At 39.4% G+C, this 27,507-nt stretch overlaps 1 protein-coding gene across 1 annotated transcript in view; it reads left to right on the forward strand.

The window, feature by feature from the left end:
- The window catches only part of LOC127411924 (MAM domain-containing glycosylphosphatidylinositol anchor protein 1-like), a 288,415-nt gene that overhangs the window by 175,311 nt on the left and 85,597 nt on the right, over positions 1-27,507 (forward strand). The window contains exons 8-11 of the mRNA XM_051647835.1: positions 3,920-4,249; positions 10,626-10,922; positions 21,811-22,077; positions 23,720-23,865. Coding sequence (XP_051503795.1) covers positions 3,920-4,249; positions 10,626-10,922; positions 21,811-22,077; positions 23,720-23,865 — 1,040 coding nt within the window. The remainder of the gene's footprint in view (positions 1-3,919; positions 4,250-10,625; positions 10,923-21,810; positions 22,078-23,719; positions 23,866-27,507) is intronic.

The raw sequence follows: 27,507 nt of genomic DNA on the forward strand, positions 1-27,507 counted from the left end.
GAGGTCGAACTCGCCGTGAGACGAGCCGGCGGACTCACCCGGAAGCCCGATCGGGGCAGACGAGCGTGCTGGGGAATGGGAGTTCCGCGGGGGGATACCCGGCGGAGGCGGTCCCATTGGGGTCCCCAAATCGCCCCCAGTGCTAGCCGCGCTGGCCTCAAACCCGTGGGTAAAAGGACCGAGGCGGGAGCCTCTGGGGTGGCTCGCTTCCTTACGAAGGCGAGCCGCGACCGCAACGTTGCCATGGACACATTCTCGCAATGAGAATGTGACCATCCACGAACGCTGTCTCCGCGTGAGCAGTGCCCAGACACGAAAGACAGTGATCGTGACCGTTAGAAGGCGAGAGATAACGAGCACAACCAGGAATAACACACAATCGGAAAAGCATCTTTAAAAAGACGTTCCGTGTGTGCGCTCTTTTAGAGAAATATATACTCTTTTAGAGGGGAAAAATGCTCTTTCAGAAAATATACTCTCTAGTTTTTCTGCCGAAGCGCCCAGGGGCATTCTCTGCAGTGCACCAGTGCAGAGGAGGGAGAAGCCGCTGAAATGCGCCGTCAGATCCAGCAGGTGAATGAACAGTAGTATTCAGCTCAATGAGCATGACCGTTCGGCTCCGAAGAGAAAATCTGAATGAGTGGTTGCATACCAGCTCCTTTTATACCCGTATGTTCGGGGGAGTGGCATGCAAATACCACTCGCCAATTTTCATTGGCCTTTTATCAAAGACCAGAGGTGTCTCGGGCTCCCAAGAGTGACCCCTAGTGTCACTACATCGACACCAACGTCGAGTGAGTGACAGATAGGGAACAAAAAACAAAAGAAAAGTGCGTGATCATTAAATGGCTTTCCTTTATCGAGGTAAGGTCATAAACTTTTTAGCAAAAACCGATCAACACATATACATTTTTGCCCTTTACCCCTTTGCATGGAAACATCTGTATCGCTGTTCTTACTGGCTTATCCAATGTGAGCAAGTGTTACATTATTACATTATAATATTGAAAGCAACGAATTATCAAATGATTTAAAATTGAATGTAAACGTGGATTACCATTTTGTTAATTTTTAATAACCAATTCTCTTTAGGTTATATTTTTAAAACCATAAACGTACGTTTCCAGAACATCGCAGGCAGGTTTTTCTGTGGCAACCTTAAAAGCACTTATGCAGAACGTTCTCTAATGGTTCTTTTTAGGTTTTATTTGTGTAACTGTAAACTAACCTTCCAAGAATGTTGCAGGGAGGTTTTTGTGGGACAACCTTAAAATAACATACAGAAAGTTTTCTTATGGTTATTTTTAGGTTTTATTTTCCGTTCATATTTTTCATAATTTTTTATTATCACATTTGATTATTTGAGGTTGACAGACAACAATGAATTAAATTAGTGAAGTAGGCTAGCATTTAATTAAATGCAGAAAATAGATAGGCTAACAGTAAATGGCATTTGAACGCATAATAATGAACAGACGAGAAAAACATTTAAGAATACAATACCTTCCTCCTATAATATATTATCTTAATATCTAATCACCTTAATCTCTGTCTGATAGCTATACTGTATATGAACACGCATTTGATCTGCACGCACCTCATTCAGCCACATATATTTGTGCTCTAGCGCAATTTAAAATTAACGTCAATCGGAGACATACTCAATTACTGACGTTATTTCTACTGCTTTCCTCAATAAATAATTACTTCTAAATGTGAGTTTAGCTATAGTCTAAGTGATATTGATTTTATACAGATTTGACTCATAAAGTGGATAAGAATATGATGTGTAAGTTTAACTGAGAGGTTTTCTGTTTATTGGCCACAACTGAAACTGTCTCCACTAAACTGCACAGTAAGAAATGAAAGTTAGCCTGGTTAAGGGTAATTAAATAGTTTATTAAATGTTAATTTGATTTATTTTTTTATGTCTGTCAATACATTTCTGATTTTAAAAACCCTTGATTGTGAGTCATTGGTTATTTGTAATAATTTATTTTATTATCTGCATATTAATGGTGCTGAGGAAGTTTTCAGTGTTGAAGCACAGAAGAGTTGCAGAAAGGATATATCAGTCTTCCAAAATGTGTTGTGGATGAATTTAATGGTTATATAATAATTATAATTCATTATAACAAATAATGAATTTATCGATGGCTTGTCTGTTTATTGATGTTGCAGCATGGTTGCAGAAATGATCTAGAAATTAAGAGGTTAAGGTAATGTAGGGGAACCATTGTGTACAACCTAAAACCAGTGGTGTAGCCAAGGGTGGGCCGGGGTGGGCCTGGGCCCATCCAAATTAGAACCAGATCCACCCAGAATATTAGAGATTATTCTTTGACTTCAAATATATATTTATAAAACACTTTAAAAAATGCATAAATTCTTATTTCTGAAAGTGTGAAAGAACTGTTTGAATGGGCCACTTCTCTTTTGTTAAGGAAAAGTTGGTAAAAAAAAAAAAAAAAAAAAAGGTATCCAAAACTTGCCATAATATTAGATTACTATAGCGTGTCCTTTAACATGATTGTTAAAAACGACATTGACTGGCTGCTGCATTATAAGTGAGCATATGTGAATTTCAATCAAAAGTAGCTGACTGTAAACACTGCCGTTATCAGGAGGGCACAACAACACGCGTCTTAAATCATCAACAAGCAGCAGATGAAGTTTGTTTCCTGCGATTGTAATTCCGGTATTAATATATTTGTACCACCTCTGTGCAAATAGTCTGTATGCACATTTTCATTGTAAACCATACTGTATGACGTTTCAGATGCTCCGTTTCTCCGCATCAAGAAAAAATGCAATGTTTTTTATTATACTAAATTCTGATAAAACAGCTATACACCTTCCACATGGACTCAATCTTAGATATATGGGAAACAAAAAGGAGGAAAACTAATTCTTATTTCTTTTCAAAATGAAACTAGGCCTGTTTATGTAAGGAAGACAAATTAATCTCACATCCAGTGTTTTTTAAGGGGGGGCACGGCCCCCCAGCCCCCCTTGGAGGCATCACTGTTTCTGATCTCCCACGCTCAGATGCGTATAATCAGATAATATTTAGCAGAGATGGGCCATTCTATTTAAATGAATGGGAGGAATTGGAATGCCCAACCAAGAAGCTCTAGCACCCAACGGTCAACAGATGTAGAAAGGAAGTCTTGCCTTACAGGTAAAAGAGCCAATCACCTTTTAGATACAGACCTCACCTGTCAATACAAGCCAGAAAAATTGTGTGTTTTAGCATAATATGAGGTAAAGAAGCACAATTTATGATTCCAATATTATTAAATTTTATTGCCGATTTGAAAGATGTTCTTTGATCGTAATCTTGACCAACCATTTTTGAGATTTCTGTGTCCCCCCATTCAAGTAGATAGGAGCTGCACTGGCATGACTGGAAATAGCCTCCCGACAGTGGACTGACTTGCTAGATAGACTTTGGTATTATTGGGAGTGACTAAAGCAAGAAGTGTTGTGTAACCACCCCTTGAGTCAACAACATCATGTAAATGAAAAAAAGAAGCAGGTCATCAAAATAAGTGCAAACTCTGAGACTGGTGTTTCTCAGTGCAGTCAGAGTTGCCTGAGAACGATTAAAAACTGAAACCGCATGATTCACTCTTTCTCTCGATGAGTCTTTCATGCGTTTGCCGCAGTTTCAATCGTAATCCAATAGTGATATTGTGATGCATCGCGATATATCACAACATGTATCGCGATACGTATCATATAGTGAAGTAAATAGCAATTACTCTTTTTTATTTTTTATTTTTTTGCATTTATTTGCATACTGAATTATGATTGGTCTTTTCTTTCTTGCATCTTGCTCCATTTATAGCTGCCTTTTCACAGTTTTCACCTCTTTTTCACCTTGATTCTCATGTCTTCTTTTCACTCTCTCAATCAGCCATGAAGAATTTAACATTCCAGATCACCCCGGACTCCAACAAAGACAGCGAGAGTATACAGATGGGTCGAGACCTCAAACTGTCCTGCCATGTTGACGCCCAGCCTCAGGATAAGGTGAACTACACCTGGTACAAGAATGGAGCTGTCATCTACCCCACCGACACCCTGATCGTGCTCCGCAGTGACCCAGACATGCCACCTGGTACCAGCAGCCTGGAAATCGTGGACATGAAGTTCAGAGATCAGGCCACGTACAGCTGCGTCGCAAACTTTCCAGGGAGCAGCATTCCTGAAATGCGTGTAGACATCAACATCACGCAGAGCAGCGGTGAGAAAGAGAGATTGTGTTCGTTTTACTAATAACTAGGCCTAAGAGCAATTAAAGGGATAGTTCACAATTTTTTTTTAATTTTGGCATTATTAATCCTTTTCAGTCCTTTCCAAGACTTTGTCAAGCCCAACATTACAATTTGTCCAAAACAAGCCTATAGAAACAAAATAGACTATGATTCTTGTATTGAAGTATTAAAACTAAATAAAGCCTAAATAACAGTTCAGACATCAAGACTTTTTCATCTTTCAGATAAGGCTTGGTCAAGCAACATTCAATGTTTGTCTTGTCAAACTTTACTTTTTTAGTTTTAAGAGTTTAGATTTATTCTCTACCATTGTGAATTATGCTGGAATCAGAGCTCCCCATTGAAAATAACAACAGAAAACGTCTCGGTTGCTGTCCTAACCTCCGTTCCGTGATGGAGGGAACGAGACATTGTGTCGACGTAGTGACACTAGCGGTCGCCCTTGGGAGCCCGGACATACGGGTATAAAAGGAGCTGGCTTGTAACCACTCATTCAGGTTTTGTGCTGAGGAGCTGAGACAAGCCATTTCAGTGGGTAGTTCAGTGTTGTGGCAGGAGGGACACAACGTCTCGTTCCCTCCATCAGGGAACGGAGGTTACGACAGTAACCGAGATGTTCCCCTTCTGTCACTCACTCGACGTTGTGTCGATGTAGTGACACTAGGGGTCCCTATACAAAATGCCACAGCTAACGGAACTGTGTTACGTGGACTGGTTGTGCGAAACGGGCATAACTTTGCGTGCCTCGTAGCCAGCGCACTCGGCCGTCACGTAACCTCCCCCAGTGCTCTTACAGGCGTCAAGCAGTCCCCTGCACCTTGTGGACAAGTCGACTGCCCAAAATTAGGGACCGGCTGACCCAGCTGCGGCCTCTTCTCTTTTTTCCTGCCCAAAAGGAACGAAATCATTCAGCTGGGGGCCATATAGGGTCCGTTCATCGGGGGGTGTCCCTCCCAAGGGGAGGACACCGTGGAGACCACACCCCGCCTGGGGGGTGGGGGGGGGGCATTTGAGTGGAAATACATCACATGGTCTTACCGAGTCTTGTCGGAAGCATCATGTGGAGAAGTCCCGTGGTAGGTCCTACCCAAGGGGGGAGGAGTTCTACAAACACAGTGACCATGGGCAGAGAGACCTCTGCCCAAGGAAGATGCAGTTTACCAACAGGGAAACTTTTTTGCGGAAGATACAACATACAGGGTTAAGTATGGGCAACCAGCGCATGTGGAGCACCTACCCCAGTACAGGGCCTAGTTAGCACACACATTGGGCTGGCAGGGCTAAGGAGGAAGGACATCCAGGGTCCACAACTTCGTGAACACGACTGGGGGTAAAAAGTGCGCATCTTCACCTCAGGAGAGGGGAAAGGCGCTATGCACATGTGATACACCCGGCCAGCTGTCCCGGAACTTACCTGTTCGTACCTGACAACACACGGGATGAGACTGGCTCAACCCGGAGATTATAGAATCTCACAAAGGTGTTGGGTGTTGCCCAGCCCGCTGCTCTGCAGATGTCTGATAAAGAGGCACCATTTTTCAGAGCCCAGGAGGCCGCCACACTCCTGGTAGAGCGTCAGTGACCCAGTGGGCGATCCTCTGTTTGGAGACAGCGCTCCCTCTCCGCTGTCCACCAAAGCAGAAAAAGAGCTGCTCGGATCTCCTAAAGCTCTGCGTGCAATCCAAATAGATCTGCAAAGCATGCACCGGACACAGCAACGCCAAGGCTGTGTCTGCCTCCTCCTGGGGCAGCACTTGCAGGTTCAACACCTGATCCCTAAATGGGGTCATGGGAACCTTCGGCACATAGCCCGGTCGGAGTCTCAGGTTCACATGAGAGTAGCCCGGACCGAACTCCAGGCAAGAGAACGCCTGCAGGTCCCCTACCCTCTTGATGGAAGTGAGCACAGTCAGGAGGGCAGTCTTCAAAGAGAGTCCCCACAGAGAGGTCCCACGAGGGGATGAGATGCAATCTGGGGGTGGGTTTAACCTCCTAGTGCCTCTCAGGTACCTGACGATCAAGTCGTGCTTCCCTAAATACTTACCATCTACTGCATCGTGATGTGCCGATATAGCGGCTGCATACACCTTCAAGGTGGAGGGGGACAGCCGCCCCTCCAGCCTCTCCTGCAGGAAGGAAAGCACTGATCAGACTGCGCATCTCTGGGGGTCTTCGCGTTGGGAAGAACACCACTTAGTGAACAGACGACACTTCAGGGCATACAGGCGCCTTGTAGATGGAGTCCTGGCCTGAGTGATTGTGTCTACCACTGCAGGTGGTATGCCACTTAGGTCTTCCGCATCCGGGGCGGTACCGGGACAGGGCGTGGCCATGAGTGGCACTCTTGGCCCAGGAACCAATTGTCAAGCCTCGAGGGTTCAGGGGGGAGTGGAGGATTCCACTCCAGCCCGACGCTCGCAGCGGCCCGGGCAACCATGGCCACAAGTTCTGCATCAGCCTGCGACTGGGCTACCACACCTGATAGTGGGAGCCCAGCCGAGTCCTCTGCGCCTGACTAGATGGACCCGTTCTCCGATGCTGCTATCAATAACTCATCCTCTTCACGAGCTCCGAATGAGATCATGAACTCGCCTTGAGAGGAGCCCGCGGACTCATCCCAGAACCCGACAAGGGCACACGGGCGTGCTGGGGAATAGGAGGTCCGCGGGGGCTTTCCCGGCGGAGAAGCTCCCATTGAGGTCCCCAAATCGCCCCCAGTGCTAACCGTCTCTACCTCATACCCATAGGTAGAAAGACCGAGGCGGGGAGCCACTGGGATGGCTTTCCCTCTGACGAAAGAAAGCCACGACTGCAACGTTGCCATGGTCATGTTCTCGCAATGAGGACACAAACCATCCATGAAAGATGTCTCCACGTAGGAAGCACCCAAACATGTGAGACAGCGATCGTGGCCGTCAGAAAAGGAGAGATAGCGACCGCAACCAGGAATTATACACAAATGAAAAGTCATCTTGAAAAAGACACTTTCGTAAGTGCCACTCTTTTAGTAGAAAATATACTCTTTATGAGGAAAGAATATACTCTTTTAGCTGCTGAAGCGCCCAGGGATGTTCTCTGCACAACGCCGGTGCAAGAGGGGGAGAAACCGCTGTAATGCGCCGTAAATCCAACAGCTTCACTCGATTTAGAGGTGAATGGATCGGCAGAGTAATTCAGCTCACTGAACACAACCGCTCGGCTCTGAAGAAAAAATCTGAATGAGTGGTTGCAAGCCAGCTCCTTTTATACCCGTATGTCCAGGGAAGTGGCATGCAAATTCCACTCGCCAATTCCCATTGGCCTTTTCTCAAAGATCAGAGGTGTTTGGGGCTCCCAAGGGCGACCCCTAGTGTCACTACATCGACACAACGTCGAGTGAGTGGCAGAAGGGGAAACAATGTTTATGAAAAATGAATGTTCTGCCTATGTGTATATAAGCTTTCTCGAATACTGTACAAAGCTTTTCAATATCGTGTGATGTTTGTTGATAGGCTCTGGAGCTATCAGTAGGGTTAAATTGGTCTGCAGAGGTCTGTGTGCCCTGTGGGTAAACTGATAATGTGGAAATGGTCATTCAATTGGGGTGATGGTGGTAAGCTGGATGCCATTCTGCATTTTAGCCCTCTCTGATCTTCCCTCTCTTATCTCAGTAGGAAGCTATTTTTTTATGAGGTCTTCTTCTCTTTCATTTGAGATGTTTCAACCTTTTCTGGAATTGCTGCCTATTTCTGAATACATTGCCTAACACGATCAATATATCATCCAGTAATCTTTATCTCTCATGTTTATGATTTATCTCTCATTCTGTTTGAAGTCTGTCCATCTTCAGCAGTCATTATTTGATGCTTTTCACTGTTTTTTTTTTTTTTTAAATAAAGCAATAAGCATTGTAATAAGCATTTTAAACCAAGAAGCATTGCATTACAGTAATTTACCTCTACAAACCCACAATATGATAAAATATACTATTACTGAATAAATAGTTAAATGTATTACTATTAATAATTGGAATTAAGAATTAATCTGCCAAGTAATACTGTATAGTTCATTAGCCTAATTGTTGGATGTTTACGGTCCCAATCAATGTTTCAATTTGGTGTTTTAACATGAAATGTTTAGTTTTATGCTCTCTGCATTATTGATAGTATATTTTAACTAGAAAAGGAAAATTTGTCAAGACATACTTTGATGTTGGCTTGATAAAGCCTTGCCTGAAAGTTTAAAAATGTTGTGAAATTTAAAATATGTGATATCGGCATTGTGTACTTTGAATATTTTAAAATATATACAGCATTAAGAGTAAGAGATACAGTGCATTCAGGAAGTATTCAGACCCCTTCATTTTTCTTAAATTCTGTTATGTTGCAGCCTTATGCTAAAATGCTTTAAATTATTTAAAAAAAAAATTTTCACATCAATCTACACTCCATACCCCATAATGACAAAGCAAAAGCCATATTTTTGATAACTTTGCAAATGTATTAAAAAAAAAAAAAATCACATTTATATAAGTATTCAGACTCTTAACTCAGTACTTTTTGGTTGAAACACCTTTGGTGGCGAATACATCCTCAAGTCTTTTTGGGTATGATGCGACATGCTTTGCACACCAGGATTTGGGGATTTTCTGCCATTCTTCTCTGCAGATCCTCTCAAGCTCTGTCAGGTTGGATGGGGACCGTCGATGGACAGCCATTTGCAGGTCTCTCCAGTGATGTTCGTTTGGATTTAATTCTGGGCTCTGGCTGGGCCACTCAAGGACATTCACAGAGTTGTCCCTAAGCCACTCTTGCATTGTGTTGGCTGTGTGCTTAGGGTCATTGTCCTGTTGGAAGGTGATCCTTCGGCCCAGTCTGAGGTCCTGAGCGCTCTGGACCAGGTTTTCATTAAGATACTATCTCTGTATTTTGCTGCGTTCAGCTTTCCTTCAACCCTGTCCAGTCCCCCAGTCCCTGCCGCTGAAAAACACCCCCACAGCATGATGCTACAACCACCACGGGATGGTATTGTGCAGGTGATTAGTGGAGCCAGGTTTCCTTCAGACATGACGCTTGGAATTGAGGACAAACAGTTAAATCTTCGTTTTATCAGACCAAAGAATCTTGTTTCTCACAGTCTGAGAATCCTTTAGGTGCTTTTTTGCTTTCTTGCACTGAGGAGAGGCTTCTCTCTGGCCACTCTGCCATAAGCCAAGATGGGTGGAGTGTTGCAGTGATGGTTGTCCTTCTGCAAATATTTCCCATCTCCACACATGATCTCTGGAGCTCAACCAGAGTAACCATCGGGTTCTTGGTCACCTCTCTTACCAAGGCCCTTCTCCCCCGATTGCTCAGTTTTGAGAGGCAGACAGCTCTAGGAAGAGTCCTGGTTGTTCCAAACATTTTCCATTTAGGAATTATGAAGGCCACTGTGCTCTTGAGAACCTTCAATTCAGCCTCTTGAAAATTTAAAAATCTTTTTTTTTCTTTTTCTTTTTTTTTTTTTTTTTTGTAGCCTTCTCCAGATTGTGCCTCGACACAGTCTAGTCTCTGAGCTCTGCTTGCAGTTCCTTTGACCTCATGGCTTGGTTTTTGCTCTGATATGAATTTTCAGCTGTGAGACCTTACATATATAGACAGGTGTGTGCCTTTCCAAATCATGCCCAATCAGTTAAATTTGTCATAGGTGTACTCCAATCAAAGTGTAAAAACACCTCAAAGATGATCCAGAGAAATGGGATGCACTTCAGCTAAATTTTAAGTGTCATACCAAAGGGTCTGAATACTTATGTCAATGTGATATTAAAGTTTTTCTTTTTAATAAATTGTCAGTTATCAACAATCTGGTTTTTGCTTTGTCATTATGGAGTGTGAAGTGTAGATTGATGTGAAAAAAATTAAAATAACAACAACAAAATTTGAAAATAATGAAGGGGTCTGAATACTTTCTGAATGCACTGTATATAGTAATGTATGTGTGAATGTGTAAACAATGTATATATATATATATATATATATATATATATATATATATATATATATATATATATAAATATATGAATACAGTGAATGAATACAGCATGTATGTATTATATTATATATCATGTTAAATATAAAATATACACAAAAAATACAAACCCCAGTTTGAGTAAATAGGGACGTCGTAATTGTCCATAGAGCTATTTACAAAGCTCAATGGTTAGATCTTTTTCTTATATTTATTAGTTGTTTATTGATTGAATATTATTTGTTCTACATGATAGCTAATGTTCAATATAATTTATAATTTTTTATTGTACAGTCACCCAGACACAATATTCCTCCTCTTATGAATCCCTCAATGTTTTTATCTCTTCTTCTTTTTCAGTCATTCCCCCTGTTCTGAGTTTGCCAGTCGGAGGGGGTGTGGTTAATGCCAGTGAGGGCGGTACTGCAGAGCTTGTGTGTTTGGTGGATGGTAAGCCTCGCCCACCCATTCTCTGGTCTCGTGCCAACAAGGACCTTCCCATGCCATCAGGGGATTGGGTGGTGGAGACTCGTGACGGACGTTTACGACTGACCAATGTGACGCGGGAAATGATGGGAGCTTATCGTTGTCAAACGGCACCTTACAACGGCCTAAACATCAAACGTAGACAGGCACAGGTGCAACTCAATGTGGAATGTAAGTGTTTTGGTGATCAAACTAATAAACTTTGTGTTGTGCAGGTTTACTTAGCAAATCAATCGGATGGATGCAAAAACACTACTGGTTTGAATATTACTGGCCCCTTAGTGCTGAACTGGGGGGGGGGGGGGATGAGGGAATGATCGCAATCAGCTGGGAGAGGGATATAGTGGAGCCGGAGCTGCAGTTCGAAAGAGAGAGAGAGAGAGATGCACAAAGCCCGTCTGTGTGTGTGTCTTTATGTTAATACATAGCTGGCTGAAAAGCAGTGCATGTTTTTGTTTTGTTATACACTGAAAAGTGTTTATTATATGTCTGACATGGATTGTTCACCCGGTCCCCGCTTCCTCTTTTCCACATTGAGAATCTGATTTGCCACCACTGCACATTCTAATATGATTATAATCTTGACTGTAATGCAATCCAGTAACTTAGGATAGATTGAGTCTAAGAGACAACAGCCAAAGTGTCACAAAGTGACACACATTTTCCATTAAGACCCAATGGGACATTATCAATGATTTTGATTCTGCTATTTTTAGAGTAAACCTTTTAGGGCCAGCTAAAGTGTTAAAGCGTTCCGAGTTTTCATAATGCATTATGATGCCTGCGTGGAGTGTGTTTTGTAATTGCTAAACAAAAAGGCCTTGAATTCATTAGTGGGATAGCAGCGCAGGCCACACAAAAAAACAGGATAACCCTGAACCACTCAATGCACATCAACCATTTTCACACAAGCCATTAGCAGAACAAAGCACTCAATAATACATCATGTGATTACTGGATGATGCTGAATTTCAAGTCTATTCATTGCGGAGATGTATCTGACCCAAAGTTGGGTTTTGTGGTGCTGTGGAACAGTGGTAAAAAGCTTAGGGCTGGAAACCGAATGGTTGGTGGTTTGAGCCCCACAATGAGCGAGCCAGGCACCATTATCACTGTGTGCAAGACATTTAAAGGTGATGTGTGCATTTTTTTATCTTATCCCACCTTATTATGCAAAGACAGCTACTGATAAGCCATTCATAGGTTGATTCAAGACATTGCTCTGTTTGTTTGAGCATCCTGACCCACTTGATACAGCAACATTGGCTCAACCAATGGCGTGAGCCTGGGGCCAGGGGTATCTGTGTTCTTGACCAATGGCGGATGGGGGAGTGCTGGGGAAACCTATTTGGTGACAGTAGGTTGAAAGTTTTATTGCTGAAATTTGCCTGTGTTTACTGAAATTAGAATCACTGCCCCCTGTGGCCGAAGCTGAAAGTGTTGTTAAACGTATGGGCATGTGTGAGCTCCAGTTTCCAAAGAGTGTTGCCAAAAGTGAGTTGTGTTTTTAATTGTAAATTAAACAGGAATGCATAATTTATTAACTCTACCCCCTAACCCAAACCCATACTCTTAACTCAAATTGTTAGTGGCCAAAACATTTAATTTTAGAGCAAAAATACAACATGCGAATCAAGCTCTGGCTTTAGTCACTCTGGATAAATGCATCTGCCAATTAACTACAGTACTTGCTATGCAAGCAAACCCATTTAGATATCTCTTTCGATTATTTTTGCTGATCAAATGCGGCTAGGTTATCATATTGTGTTTGACAGAGTTTGTTCCAGTATGTCTCTTTCCATCTGGCAGACATGACTTAGGTAAACGAGTTTGTCTCAGGTGAGTGGAGCATGTCATTGTTCCCTTATTTTAACGCCCTGTGATCAATTATGATAAACGATGACAACAGCTAGGTGATTTATACTGTTATTACACAATGCAGACAATGATCTAAACAGCCCAGATAATCAGATGCAAAGTATATACTTCAAATAATGGTTTTCGTAATCAGTACTTCTGTCTTGTTTCCCAGTAAAAAATATCTAAGCATGCTTTAAACCAGATACATTTGCTTGACAAACAAAATTGCATAAGCTATTGAGACTTTTTCCTTGATAATATATCTTGAAGTAAGTTTATTTTTCCTATCCCATTGGCAAATTATTCTCTTTCTTGTTTTGGAAGGAAGGTTTAACTGTGAGGTTTAATATTTAACAATTTTGCTTTTCAAGTAAATTATATTTAATATAATTATTTGCAGTGCAAATTTACAGTATGTCATTTAAATACAATATATTAAGATATATTATTTAAATTGCATCATATCTATACATTATGGTGGTATTTGTTGTATTGCATTTAAGATATCCTGATGTAAAGAAAAGTTAATTGTATTACAGTGTTATTACTGTATTACAGTAATAAGAGTCTAATGAGAACCACCACTGAAAACAATGGGATTTACAAATAAAAGATAAGGGGGAAAAAAATGATCTTTATTAAAGGATATTTAGATATTTTACTTACAAACAAGAGAGAAATACTGATTTAAAACATGATAATGTGTAAATGCACTGTGACGTGCAATACAAGTGATATGATATTTACCGACATATGTAACACAGAGCATGGTGTGAACAAATTGAAGAGTTCTCTGAGACGATTTATGACCTGAGAAATCCCCTAAATTCTGTGTTGCTGTGAAAAGAGTGATAGCTTCATTAAGAGCTCATATGAACAGGCAAGCTATCACCCTCTCTCCCACATTTCCAATCTGTCCTCACATCCTCAATCCCTTTGTTCCTGTCCTTCGTCAATACTTCTGCTGTAACAGCTCTGACTAATGCAGAGTATTGCAGGATAGAGGCAGTTTAGAGCCCACCGCTGTGCTCCGTCCCACCACGGGTCTGATTTATGAGCCAGGTGGTTCTGCCTGTCTCTCTGGAGCTGTAGACAGAGGGGACACTGTCTCACATCCTAGCCTGTCTCAATGTGTCAGGAGAGACAGACAGCATCTGCTTGAAACTGAACAAACTGAACCACATTCTGGGCACTGTGAGGCTAGCTGGGGGATTCTCACAAAACCTGTCAAGAGCATATCTGGGTTATATTTCAACCCAAAATCAAAAGAAATGCTTTCACACATACAGTCTTTTCCAGAAAAAAATAAATAAAATAAAATTGTTTAGAGGCCATGTGTGAACAGGACCCGTTGGGAAATATCGGTAAATCAGCTATGGCAATTTACCAGAATGAGAGGTTGTAACATTACCAGAAAGTTTAGTTTTATTCCGATGTGTGAATAAAGCCACAACATTACAATTTGGGCATGTACGAGGTCAGGATGCGTTGTCATAAAAAGTCTGCTTTGGGCCATTCGTAAAGTTCTGACGGAGATGATGCAATTGCTCTGCGCCATATGACTCAGAATGAAAATAAACAGATACTGTCCAATTTAAAGGGGTCATGACATACTCCTTTTTTAGAATTTTATTATCTTCCCTGAGGTCCAATTATAATGTTAGTACATTTTTTTTTTTTTTTTTTTTTTACAACATAATTTATCATAATTTAGTCATATATAATAATTTTCCACCCTGTCTCTGGCCCTATGTCTGAAATGCTCGGTTTTAAGCTGCCTGGCCCTTTAAGACTTCAATGTAAACACCCACTGTTGTGATTGGTTAACATCGTGCAGCCCTTCCAACACAGCCATATTTGAAACTCAATTAAAAGAAAATGGATAAACTCCACACAACATTATAAAACTACATTTCAGGGTTATAGGGTTAGTTCACCCAAAAATGAAAATCCTCTCATGATTTACTTACCTTTAAGCCATCCCAGATGACTGTCCTTCTTCAGCAGAACTGAAGTGAAGATTTTTATAAGCACGTTTCAGCTCTTTTGTCCATACAATGCAAGTAAATGGGTGCCATCAAGCTGCTGGCTGTTTGATGGTCCAAAAGGCATATTTGGGTAGCATAAAAGTAATCCACACGACTCCAGTCGATCAATAAATATAAAAAGATAATTAAAAATGTATTAGCTAGCTTCCTGCCAGCAGTCGACGCATCAGTGAAATAACAGCAATGTTATTTGCTCGAGAAGTTGGAAGCTTGCACTTTGTATATAACAGAGGAACGAATATCATGCGAGAGTTAGGTCAGTTCAAACAGCAATACAGTGCTGGCCGGAAGCAACAATTTGAAGTTAAAAACATTTGAATTGTCAATTTGTTTCTTACACCAACCTATCGGTTTGCTTCAGAAGACATTTATTGATCGACTGTCGTGTGGATTTCATTTATGCTGTCTGAATGTACCTTTTGGACTGTCAAATAGCCAGCAGCCTGATGGCACCTGTATACTTGCATTAGCTGTGTTTCCATCCAAATATTTTTGTGCACATTTTGAAAATGGGCATAAGAAATCCTGAATGGAAACGCTTGATAAACGAATAAATATAGAGTTTCGCATAAGTTAAAATGTGCATTAAAATGATATAAACGGCTTATCCGCATGAACGATAATGTATCATGACCATTTGCGATTTCTATGCACTCGTCAGATGGTATAGGTATAAAACTGGCTCACCGAAAGGCCCGGCCATGGCACACAATTCTTCAAACGTAGCCCTGGTTAGTAAAAAGTGCTTCACCCACAGATTGTCATTAAAGTGGTTCCTCACAATCCACCAGAACTGTTTTGGGCATGGGCACTCCCAGGTATATGGAGGCTGACAGTGAATCGAAATAGCCATTTCAGCCCTCGTTATGTGAACTATTGCACTTATTCTGCAATGTGTCCTGGCAGCATTTAATAACATAATGTAAAATTGCTTTATTACAGCAAATACAAGCAAAGAGGTTGTTCAGCTGCTCCATGACAAAAAGGTGGTCTCCCTCAAAATAATGCGCATATACAGTTAATGGAAACGCGCAATGTTTTGCATTTTCTTTAGCTGAATTTTCAGAAATGCGCATTAAAAATGCAAAACATTTGATTGGAAACCCAGCTACTGTATGGATAAAAAGAGCTGAAATGTGCTTATAAAAATCTTCACTTCGGTTCTGCTAAAGAAGGAAAATCATACACATCTGGGATGGCTTAAAAGTTAGTAAATCATGAGAGAATTTTTAGGTGATCTAACCATTTAACACCTAATGTTCACCCAACACATTTCATCTGAATGTATCAAACTGTTCACTACAGTCATGACGTGAAACATTCATGAATGGAATTGGTTACTTACGGTTTTTTGACCGATAGTCCAATTTTAACTGCCCCATCTTTCAACAACAGTTCTTTTGCAAAGCCTGAATCACATTGTGATTGATTTACAAGCAATTCACAATGATATGAGCCGAAAAAACATACAATCCATGTTGAAATCTTCTGAATATGCAAACATATCCACGGTGATGTTGTGTGCTTCAACAGGCCAAAGAAGAGACACTGGTTTTCACCAAAGCAACATCTCACACTTTCATATTGTTTACACACAGGACTACATGTGTTTCTCCCAGACATTGGCAACAGCAGAATGAGATGCGTTTTTAAAAATTGCGCTTGTAACGCTATTAAAACGCAGTGCACATTGCCGGTATTGTGCGGAAACTCATCCATACAATCAATGATGTCCATCTAGTGCAGGGGTTGGCAACATATGGCATGCGTACCAGCATCAGCACATGGAGGGATAATCACTGGCATGCCAGCAACGGCGAGAGAGGAGTAAACTATTTTATTCATATGAAATTCCGCACCTTCATTCAAGTCTAAATCTTGATGTAATCATGAGCTGAATGGGAAGCTAAACAAAAAGTTAAAATGTGACGAGACTGCAGTATACCCAACAGACTCGTGCAGCATGTGCTTTCAGAACAACACGTCATCTAATAAGGAAAACACCACTATTAATCCTTGAGATTTCCAACCCAGCATACAGGTACACCCTCCTTAAACTGTAGTCACACTCAAAACTACATTAAACAATTAAAAGAGAAAACATAAACCCACATCGTGGGATTCAAAAAACACACATGGCAAAATATAAATTATTCAAAATATAAATTAAACCTGGAAATAAAGTTTTAGGATTTTGCAGGTGCGATTTAATGAAAAGGGCTCAATAGTTGATTTGCTTGTGATGCGCGAATGGCTTGCACACGCAGCACGAGTCTTGTTACATTTTAATAGTGTTTAGTCTCCCATTCAGCTCATGAAAACACGCTGCGTGATTATGATGATTACATCAAGATGTAGATTGGAATGCTAGTGTGAAAACTTCTTAAAATAGCCTGCTCCTCTCTCACTGTTGCTTGTGTGCTAATGATTACCCCTCTGCGTGATTTTGAAAACTGTATGACATAAGAAATATTTAAGATTCCACAACATTTCTTGATCAGTAACCAAATAAGCAAATTTGTGACATTAACTGTGTTAACTCATTTTGTACAAAAGGACAGGTTTTCTTTCATTAAAGCACTTTCACAAGATGGTTTGTGAAAATTCACATGCAAGATTTTTCACATTTGGGTTTTGCTAAATTTTTTCACTCAAACTGTTATGCGTATAATATAATTTGTAATGACAAATAAACTATTAAATAAGAAAAATGCAAAATAGAAATATTTTCACAAGTGGACTCAAATTATTATTTTAAATTTTTTTGAGGGGGGAGAGCCATTGACCAGGAAAATAAAAAATGGCACTCCATGTCAAAAAGTTGCCGACCCCTGGTCTAGTACATGTTTACAAAAGATCAACAATTAAAAATAGCACAGATGAGTGCAAAAAATGGTCCAGGATGCCTTTAAAACAGCACAACAGCAAGACAGCAATCAGCAAAATGAAAAAGAATGGGGGTGTCCTTTTTAGAGTTATAACTTGACATTGCGTCTTTTAGAAGCGGTGCAAGAGGCATGATAACGGTCAAAGGAGGCATTATAACGGTCAAAGCCATGCACGTTTATGTAAAAAAAAACATTTAAATCCAGATAGGCATATGAAGGTGTCCTGCATCCCCTTCAGATGAATCTCCAATGATAGGCCCATTCGCATTTACAATGCATGTAAATGCGAATGCCACTTTTGTGTCTGAAGCAGCTTTCTCGTGATAAACTGCTTAATGCTGTCCATGTACATGAGCTTTTATAATTTGACATACATTCAATCTCCACATAAGTTTCCCTGCGTAATGTTATCATCTACAGTTCTATATTGTTAAACCAATGTGGTTCAAACGATGGATGTGAGACATAGTTACTACTGTTTCGGGAAACAGTCGTGACTAGCTAGTAAATTTCTGTATGAGAAACGCACACCTGGTCGGGATCCTCCAACAAACCGAACAATGTTTTGATATCACCACAGATCCACAGTGTTTTCATTTTTGGTTGGAATCTACCTATGAATGGCTTACTGTACTTATACTTGTCTCTGCATATTAATCTGTGATAGAAAAAAATATTTTCACATAAAAAATACACATTTCAGCTTTAAATTCATTGGCCTGTAACAGAAAACTCTTTTATGCAACATCTGCTCTTTGCACTGTTACATTTATCAGTGTTGTTCAGTCCATTGCTTGAAGGCCGTGCAGTCTTGGCTACAGAGATGTGTCCTCTCACATGAGACGGGTGATTATGGTTTGTTTATGGGAACTGTTGTGTTGTGAAATTAAAAGGGTCTGCTGAAACCTTCATTAAGGGAATAGATGGCAGGAAATAACCTCTTCCTGTTGCCTGACTTTAGATAAACATTTGTCACAAACTGTGTTGAAATGCAAAGCTGATGATCACCATGTCACATCAGGAAAATTATTATTCACGGCACATTTTGTTATGCATTTCACAACCTCACTCTTCTTTCTGTCTTGTCTATCTCTGTCTTACACTCACTTTCATCAGAATGTGTTATACATCATATATGTGTATATGTTTAAAATGTATTTGGATAGTTGATGCATAGTGTAGACATTTGCATCTTTTTTTAAGGATTTCATAAGGATTTTAGGTTCAAATACTGTATATAAGGGAAAGTGTGTATTTTCAGTGCTGATTATGGTGTTAATTCCTGATTAACAACTATTAACAATTGCTGATTAATTTTTTTGTTTTTATTTTTACTCAGAAATACATCTTGTCATGGAGGAAAAATAGTTGTGAGTGCCATTTCATGTTAACGTTAAGCCTATACAGTACCTAACTTTAAAGTACATATATGCTGTTTTGTGTTAATCATAGATAAGATAATCATTTTTGGAAAGGTGTGTATGTAAATCAGGCCAAATATTGCAGAAGCTAATACGTTTTTTTTAATCATTTGTAATTTAAAGAACTAAATTTAAGTTCATAGGATTAATTACATTCTGATGCTTTGTCTTGGTTTCAGCACATTATATTAATGCACTGTTGATGTACGCCTGAGTTCCTGTGATGCTAATTTGCCATCATGTCAGTTCATACATGCAGGGTGTCTAACCAGACCCCAGTAGGCTGTAATTAGTCACTAGCCCTAGCACACTGTATAGATTGAATCCGTGCAATTAGCTGAGACAATGTGGACCCCTTCTTATTGATTTAGGCAGGAACTTGTAATCTGTCATGTGAAGGTTGTTGGCATGTGCGATGGATTCATGCAATGTGTTCTAAGTGGTTTAGTGTGGTTTATTTAGGGCTTCAGTTCCAGTAAAATCTCAAGAGTAGGCAGTTCAATTACTGTTCTTTCCCTTAAATTGATTTTTTTTCCTGTTAGTGAAGATTTTTATTTTTTATTTTTTATTTTTATTTGAGTACCCCTTTTAAAGAAATAGGAGGATTTTACCAACACTAAGGTGAAAGTCTTTAAATTGTAATAGATCACTTGTAAGATCACTTGCACTCAGACTTTGTAACTTCATACGTGTGTTGTAATTTAAGGATGTGTTTCTATAAAAGGGTATAATAGACTTTCAGAAATTTGCTCTGTTGAAGCTCAGACACTTTATTTACAAAGTGGCAAGATACTTAACAGGATGCATAACATGATAGAAACGAACATGGAAATAAAGAGCTAAAGCAAAGTCCATTTAAGGCAAGTCAGAATGCTCGGCAGCCTACGGGCAGCTATTTTCTATGGATGGAAGTGCAGATCCTATCTATTTGAATGGAAAAAGACAGAAATCTCCAAAATGGTTGGTCAAGATTTTGATCAAATAACATATTTTAAATCAGCAACAAAATCTGACAGCAATCATATCATTTATTGTGCTTCTTTAGATCAGATCACACAGAAAAAATAAAAAAATAATAATAATATTTTATTAGGTTGGTCCAGCTATGCACATGTGCATTCTTGAGTAAACTGACAGCCGATGTTGCTATCAAAAAGGTGATTGGCTTCTTTAACTGCAAGGCCAGACTTCCATTCCAAGAGCCGCTATATTTAGTGCTATGATTTCTCCAATTAATAACTATACCAGAAGTAGAATATATCTGTTTTACCTGTTAATCACTGCCGATATTTTTTTTTTTTTTAAGCTATCGGTTATTGGCAAAAATCTATGCTGATAGTTGACGATAATTTTAGTTTAAAATCCCTCCGTTTTCCTCTGTGGCTAGTGCTGGACGGTTCTACATTAAGAACGGCTTGACTCTACAATATAACAAGTGGCCTCTAGAGGTGAAATAAAACAATGACTGACACATCATGGGGATTTGTTGTATTTAAATCTTTCATTATTGACAATATTCATCCATATTTTTTATCCTCACTTCAATGCATATTTTGTTATTTTGATTAGATAAATCAAGTGTTCTAAATTGAAGCGAGGACATGCAAAGAAAAATGCAAATGTCTGTATAGAAATGTGCCCCTCAGCACATACATCGTGTCTCCAACTTTCTTGTGAATAATAATATAAACCTCATCTGGTGATATATAAAATCCTTAATCTGGTGAATATAGGCTACAGAAGTTTAATTTGGTAAATACTTAAATATAGAGCACTGTAATGGAGCCAAGTCTCTGTCATTTCAAAATAAGAGTCCCAAAAATAAGTATGCGTATTCTGGGCTTGTTTATAGTTAAAATCCCAGAGTTGTGCATTTTTCCTGGTTATTATTGGGATTTTGGTTGCACAATAGACAGCATTTTTAATTTGGTTCATTTTGGACTCTTGTAGCCTCTATGTCTGTGCCTGTTATGAAAGACTAAGATTTTTTTTTTTTTTTTTTTGACATTCTATAAATCGATTTTAAAAAACTATCAACCAAATAATCAGTTATCTGCCTATTGCCCTATTCCACCACCTTAGTTATTGGTATTGGTCGATCTCTAATACCAGTAACCCGTCTCATCCTAAACAGACTCATTGCTCCATTAAGGATTGAGAGTTAGCTTACTTGAGGGTCGGTGTGAACTTGAAGTTAAGTTTGATATTATATAGTCATATTTTGAAGTTTTGATATCATTGTTCCAATTTCTGTAATTTTATCAAACGTGATGGATTGTTGAAGGGTGAGACTTACCAACTAATACAACAAAACATCACAGAATTTTTAAACCCCATTGTAAATACTTACTGTTTTTGTCGCTGTTGCTTTTCAACTAAAAATTATATCACTTCCTGGAGGATGATGTCGTTGAGGAACTGGCTTTTTTTAGTTAAAGGGATAATACAGGCTGGAAAGTGATATTGAGGATGTAGGAAACTGATATAAATTGATTATATATTCTCAAAAACATGTTTTGTTTGAAACATGTAGATTAGACAAAGGAAAAACTGATGAAACATGAATAATATTTGTGTATTGATATTGATCGTTTGTTCACGTAATTGTGATACTTTCATAAAATAAAGTGAATTCATATGATTTCAGTCCTTAAAAATTCTGAGTTTAGTATTTTAATCTATATGTTAAGACATATACAGTATAATTGGGACATGAAAATGTACTGCATAGTAGGAATTACCCTGTACACAAAGCAAAATTGTACCAATAATATCAAAATAGAAACAGAAGTGTAAAATAGAGAAATACCAGGGACAAATTTGTTATTTCTCTCCATCACAGTCCCTCCTGTTGTGGATCCAGTCTTGATGGACGTTCGTTCTCCAACCTACCAAATGGTCAACCTGCGCTGTGTGGTTCTGAAGTCCAATCCAAACCGAATAGCCAGTGCCCGCTGGTACTGCAATGGCATGCCCATCCGAACCCCACCGGTGGACCCACAAAGTGTTCCTCAGCTCCGGTTCAAACTGGACCCGAATAATAATGGCACTTACGAGTGTAGAGTTAGCAATGGAGTTGGTACCTCAACCTGCACCTTCAATGTTTCCGGTGAGATTCAGGGTTCTGAAGAAACAGCTTAAACCAGCCTAAGCTGATTTTCTGGTCTTAGCTGGTTTACATTGGTCTAACTGGTCCCCAAGCTTGGCCAATTTGATGTTCAGCTGGTTTAGTTGGTTGGCCAGCTGGTCTCCAAAAACCCTTCAAAAACCAGCAAATCAGACCAGCATGACCAGGCTTGGAGACCAGAGAAGACCAGCAAACCGAAGATCTGTTTTTGAGTTTGGGAACTCTCCAGATTTTTCTACAGCATATGCTCAACCTTATAGAGGAATATTAAACTGAAACATACAGTATATCTCGAATTTGTGTGAGAATTGATACTCATTTTCTCACATAGCCTCTGGTCTACCTGTTTTTATGTACGATTATCTATCTATATCTCAATCCAAAAGTCTTGTTATTTTACTTCTGCTGTGTATGCACAAGCAGCATGGTTTGGCTCTGATTCAGTAGTTGCATGGAAAACCAGGTCATACCACCCTAAGCTGGTAAAGCTAGTCAACCAGTTTGAGTTATTTCTTGGAACATGGTCAACCAGCTCAACCAGGTCCCCACCTGCTTAGCCAAGTTGGTCTTCTAGCCGTAAATTGGTCTGCCAGCTAAACTTTGATCACACCCACTGGTAATCCATCTTATAAATCACCCAAACCAACTTAGACAAGCTAAAAACCATAAATTATCATCTTGGACCAACTAGGAACCATGTAAACCCCTGTTGAATAAAGGTAAACCCAGTCTTAGCTGGTTTGCAGGTCTTAGCTGGTCTTCCAGTCTGGTCAAGGCTGGTCTGTTTGCTGGCTTGGGCTACTTCTCAAGCTTGTAGACCAACCAGCTGAGTACCAGGTTGGCTGATAACCAGGCTAGGACACCAGCTAAACCAGCTTAAACCAGAGAAGACCAGTAAATCAGTTTTTTTTTTTTTTTTTTTTTTTTTTTTTTTGTATTAGCAGGGAAACAGTTACCATCAAACAAGGATTTAATAATAGGCTCTGTTTGCTTTTCTTAGAAATAGAATAGCATTAAATTAAAAATGAGCGTATTTTATGTGTAAAACGTCTGTCACACTCCTTACAGTTGAGAATGTGCCAGTTTTGCTAGCTGCTAAAGCTGATGATGTAGAAACTGCCAAGACAGAGTTAGTGTGACACTATACACTACATTTCTAGAGGGCCAGGTGTTCTCCTGTCTCTGTTGGGACAAAATGTCTGCTGTCTTGCAGTCTTGTAAGTGTTTTTCTTCTGAGTAGGGTCTTATCTTAAGATTTGCCACTACAGCATGAAAGCTTGCTCTATCTTCACACTTTAATATGATTGTGTGATCGTTCCTATAACTTGTAACTATTTTGAAAATAGAAAATAGTGATTTGCTTGTTCAGATTCTAAAAAAACAAACCAAAAACAAGGCTTAATGCAAATAATACAATGCAGCCAACCATTTAATTGTGTATTGTTTGGATTGAAAAATAAATAGTGGTCGCAACTTGGCAAACAATGTAAAAATTTGTTTGTAAGGCAGAACCAGTTAAGAACTATTGCTCTAGATTTTAGTTTCAGTATAAGATATTAGTCATTTATAATTTATGAGTATTTGACTATAATTACTCGTACTCTGTTTTGGTTTGTTTGTGTAGCTCAGCCATTTAATGCAGAATTTTACTACGACACGCCAAATCCCATTCGCACCTTGAAGAACAATTATTCCTACATCTTACAGTGGACACAGAGAGAGCCCAACGCTGTGGACAAAATCATCGGCTACTGGATCAACGTCAAACAGGTAAAGCAAACACACATAACCACTGGACCCTGGATATTTTCTTTCTTTCTTTCTTTCTTTCTTTCTTTCTTTCTTTCTCAGCTACTGGATCAACGCCTTTCTTTCTTTCTTTCTTTCTTTCTTTCTTTCATAGAATAAGTGTGTTTGTAATAGGAGGCAGGGGAATAGTGTGGTCTGTGTAGGGAGCAGACAGCAGATCGATCACTGATTGTACTGCATTTACAAGACTCGCAGAACCCCACATGCCCCAACAGAAGAATACATACACACATACAAACAGCGTGGTTGGTTCTGTATTTTTATCCCTTCTGGAAAAACAAGATCACACCAGCCTAGGGTGGTGAACCTAGTCCACAACCTATTGAGGCAGCACTGTAAGGGGCTGTTCACACTGAACATATTTTTTTGTCCTCAATGTTTTGAATAATGTTTGAATAATGTAAACGTGTGCTAGACGGACATCTTTGACCAACGTCCATCTAAAAGGTCTTAAACTGTTAAAAACATGTCTCAAGACACCTGCGTTCTGTTCTACCCATGTCGTTGTGTTTAGCTTCTAGGACATGTTTGTTGTGAACAGCACCTTTTTCTGTTTAAACATGCACTAGATGGACATTTTTGACCATTTGGGCTATGTCTGGCTGTTTTTCAGTATCTTGCACAGAAGCACCATGTTTTTTAGAGGCCATTTAAAGTTACAAAGAACTTCAACTTTTAAAAATGTGCAACAAGTTTAGTAAAAAATCCAATCAAGATGACGGATGAAGCGAGAGAAATGTGTATTATAAATATATTTTTTTCAAAAAACATAAATGGTCTTTTTTAAATTGACTATTTTGATCTAATTAAAAATAGATTATTTTATTATTCTATTTACTTGGTTTTTAAAAAAGAGCTATTCTCACATTTCGATTAAATAAAATAATTCAACACTACTGTTATTCCTGTTATTATTTCAAACAAGGCTGGGTAGGCACCTGGCATGAAAAATTATACCCTGCAGACCCTGTGTAACGGTTTAAGAATAATAAAAAAAATCTGATCAAGTTTCTCAAAAAACAAACACCTTCTAAACATCTCTTGACAGCCCTGGTGGCAACAGGTCGGCGCACACCACTGGCACATCGACACTCCCTTGCCGCAGAAACCGTGCATGCTTTGTGACTCTTCATCAGATTTTTGATTCCAACGTCCTAATCATCTATTCATAGAAACCTGGCCCAGAGGGGGGCGGCAGGAACGGAAGAGCATCGATGAATTATGGAAAGAGGCAGGAATCAAAGCAAATGGGGTAGGGGAGATTAGCCACTTGTCTTTGTGTGCATGAATAGCTAATCTAGCCCTCTTTAAAACCTTACCTTAAGTAAGAGTCTGCAGGGACCGATGAATTAACGTCCTGACTGCAGCAAATGTACAGACGCATTAACTTTTATGTGTGTGTGTGGTAGAGAGGAATTATGGATGGGTTTTGGTGTAGAGTATATGTGCATATTTGATCAGAGTAGAATAACAATGAATGCCCGTGTGTGAATAGTGGCTTCATTAATACAGTTCTTTCTGTGTGTGTAGAGTATGTGTGCATACCCATATGGTCAAGACTGAGTGTGTTTACATGTAAGTCTGTGTTTGAATTTGTCAGAGGTGTGAATAGGCTGTGCTGCTTTGCTGTGGTAATGTTGATTAATGTTTTATAGATGTTGCTCTGAGAAATGTCGACAAGAAAAGGGAGAGCGATTTAGAGAGAGAGATGGAGGGTAATGAGCTGAAGAAAGCAGTGCCATTGTTTCTCAAAAAAAGAGACTGTTCAATACAGAGTTTTACAGTCTAACTTTATAAACTTATTTCATTACTCAACTACCATATGGACCATAACAAGATATACACTAGATAATAGAGAGCAAATGAGTAGCCTAACAAGTAGACACAGCCATACACATAGGCCATGTACACTCTACGGCGTTCTGGGAGTGACACCCGTATTTAAAGTGATGGTTCACCCACAAATGAATGTTATCTGTTCTGTTATCATTTACTCAGCCTCATGATGTTCTATGATGTCATGTTGCACGTTTGGTCACGAGACGTGATGAGAACCAATGAATTTTGATGTGACTGATGTACTGTAGCTGCCATATTAGATGTAAGTGCTTTCTTAATGATTTGATTTGATTTGATTTGAGAGTGAATCACACAAAGTGATTGTGTCACTTCAGAAGACTTAATATATATTGCATGAGTCGTATCGATTCCTTTTACTGGGGTTTTACAATCTTTTTTTTTTTTCGTCCTTGTAAAAATTCACTTTTTGTGTTCCATGGAAGAAAGAAAGTCAAATGGTAGTAAATGATGACATTATTTCCCGTTTTGGGTGAACTATGCCTTTAAATGTGCTATATCTCTCCCTTTACTTACACCTCTACCACACTTTTGTTTAACAGGTGCTTAGAGAGCTTGTATTTCCTTTGAACTTTTCAAAAGATAAGTTCTCTGCTCTCCAAAATGAGTGTTGTGTTTTCAGAGTTGGTAGGAAACACGAGCCTAATTTCTGAAGCTGCACACTTGTTTATTGGTGCGGAAAACTCTGGTCCCTCTAGAATATACTACACTGACAGTGTAGATGAGAAAACTTTCATTACAGATCATTATTTTGGGCTCATTTTTCACACTTGTTTTTCCCATCAAGCTCATGCAAACAAGCTGAACTCTATATTCAGACACATTGTTCTGAATTTGCTAACAAATAAGAAACCTGGATTCATCTTTTAAATATACGCAGTGCCATATGTTACATGGCCACTGGAGACAAGTGCAGCTGTGTAGATCAGAATTCTCTCCATCAATGACAGACCTCAGATCAGTGGGGTGAATCACGGCAGGAGAAAGAGAGAAAGTTGGAGTGCATTTACACGTCTTTATTGTAGGGTTGCACAGTAGACCAGTGCTACAGTAGTTTTGCGATACTAAAGCTTCAAAATACTGCCGGTGCCACCTTATTTTTTTAAACGGTAGTACCGTTAATACGGTTAATAGTTGTATGTGCAGTAGTATTATTTTAGCTAAAACCTTCATTTAAATCAGACCTATGTCTGCAATAACATTACTAATGTAGTCTTTTCGAGTGGTGTACCCTTCACACAGTGCCCTTTAAGAGTGTAAAATACTGTTTAGAATTTGCCCCTTAAATGGTAATGTTTATTTTTCAATGAGTGGTTTTCCCATGCTTCAAACACACACGTCTGAATCCCAGCGTGTTAATATAACCAGTCTACTAATTGATAATATGGATTTAAGTAAACTTCGTAGAGTGAGAAGCTTTTTAAACAACACAATTCACGTAGCGAGATTTAGAATTATTTTGGGTTTTGGCTGATGAGACTGGGAAAACCCATCTGCTGTGAATACCTACAGAGATTTCAAGCCAAAAGTGGAAACACCAGCTTATTATTAAACATCTTCAGACACATCCCACTGCCTCTGCAAAATACACATGGGTTAGTGCCACTTCATTTAACCTAAATGCTTTCTCGTAATATTTACAGATTTACTGTTTCTCTGAAAAAGACAGTTACAAATGCATGGTGGCGGTAACTTCGCTAAGTTGAAACAGTCTTTTCAACATTACAATATCTTTATTTTTATGTT

This window comes from Myxocyprinus asiaticus, chromosome 21 (assembly GCF_019703515.2).
Source record: "Myxocyprinus asiaticus isolate MX2 ecotype Aquarium Trade chromosome 21, UBuf_Myxa_2, whole genome shotgun sequence".
NCBI classification, from domain to species: Eukaryota; Metazoa; Chordata; class Actinopteri; order Cypriniformes; family Catostomidae; genus Myxocyprinus; species Myxocyprinus asiaticus.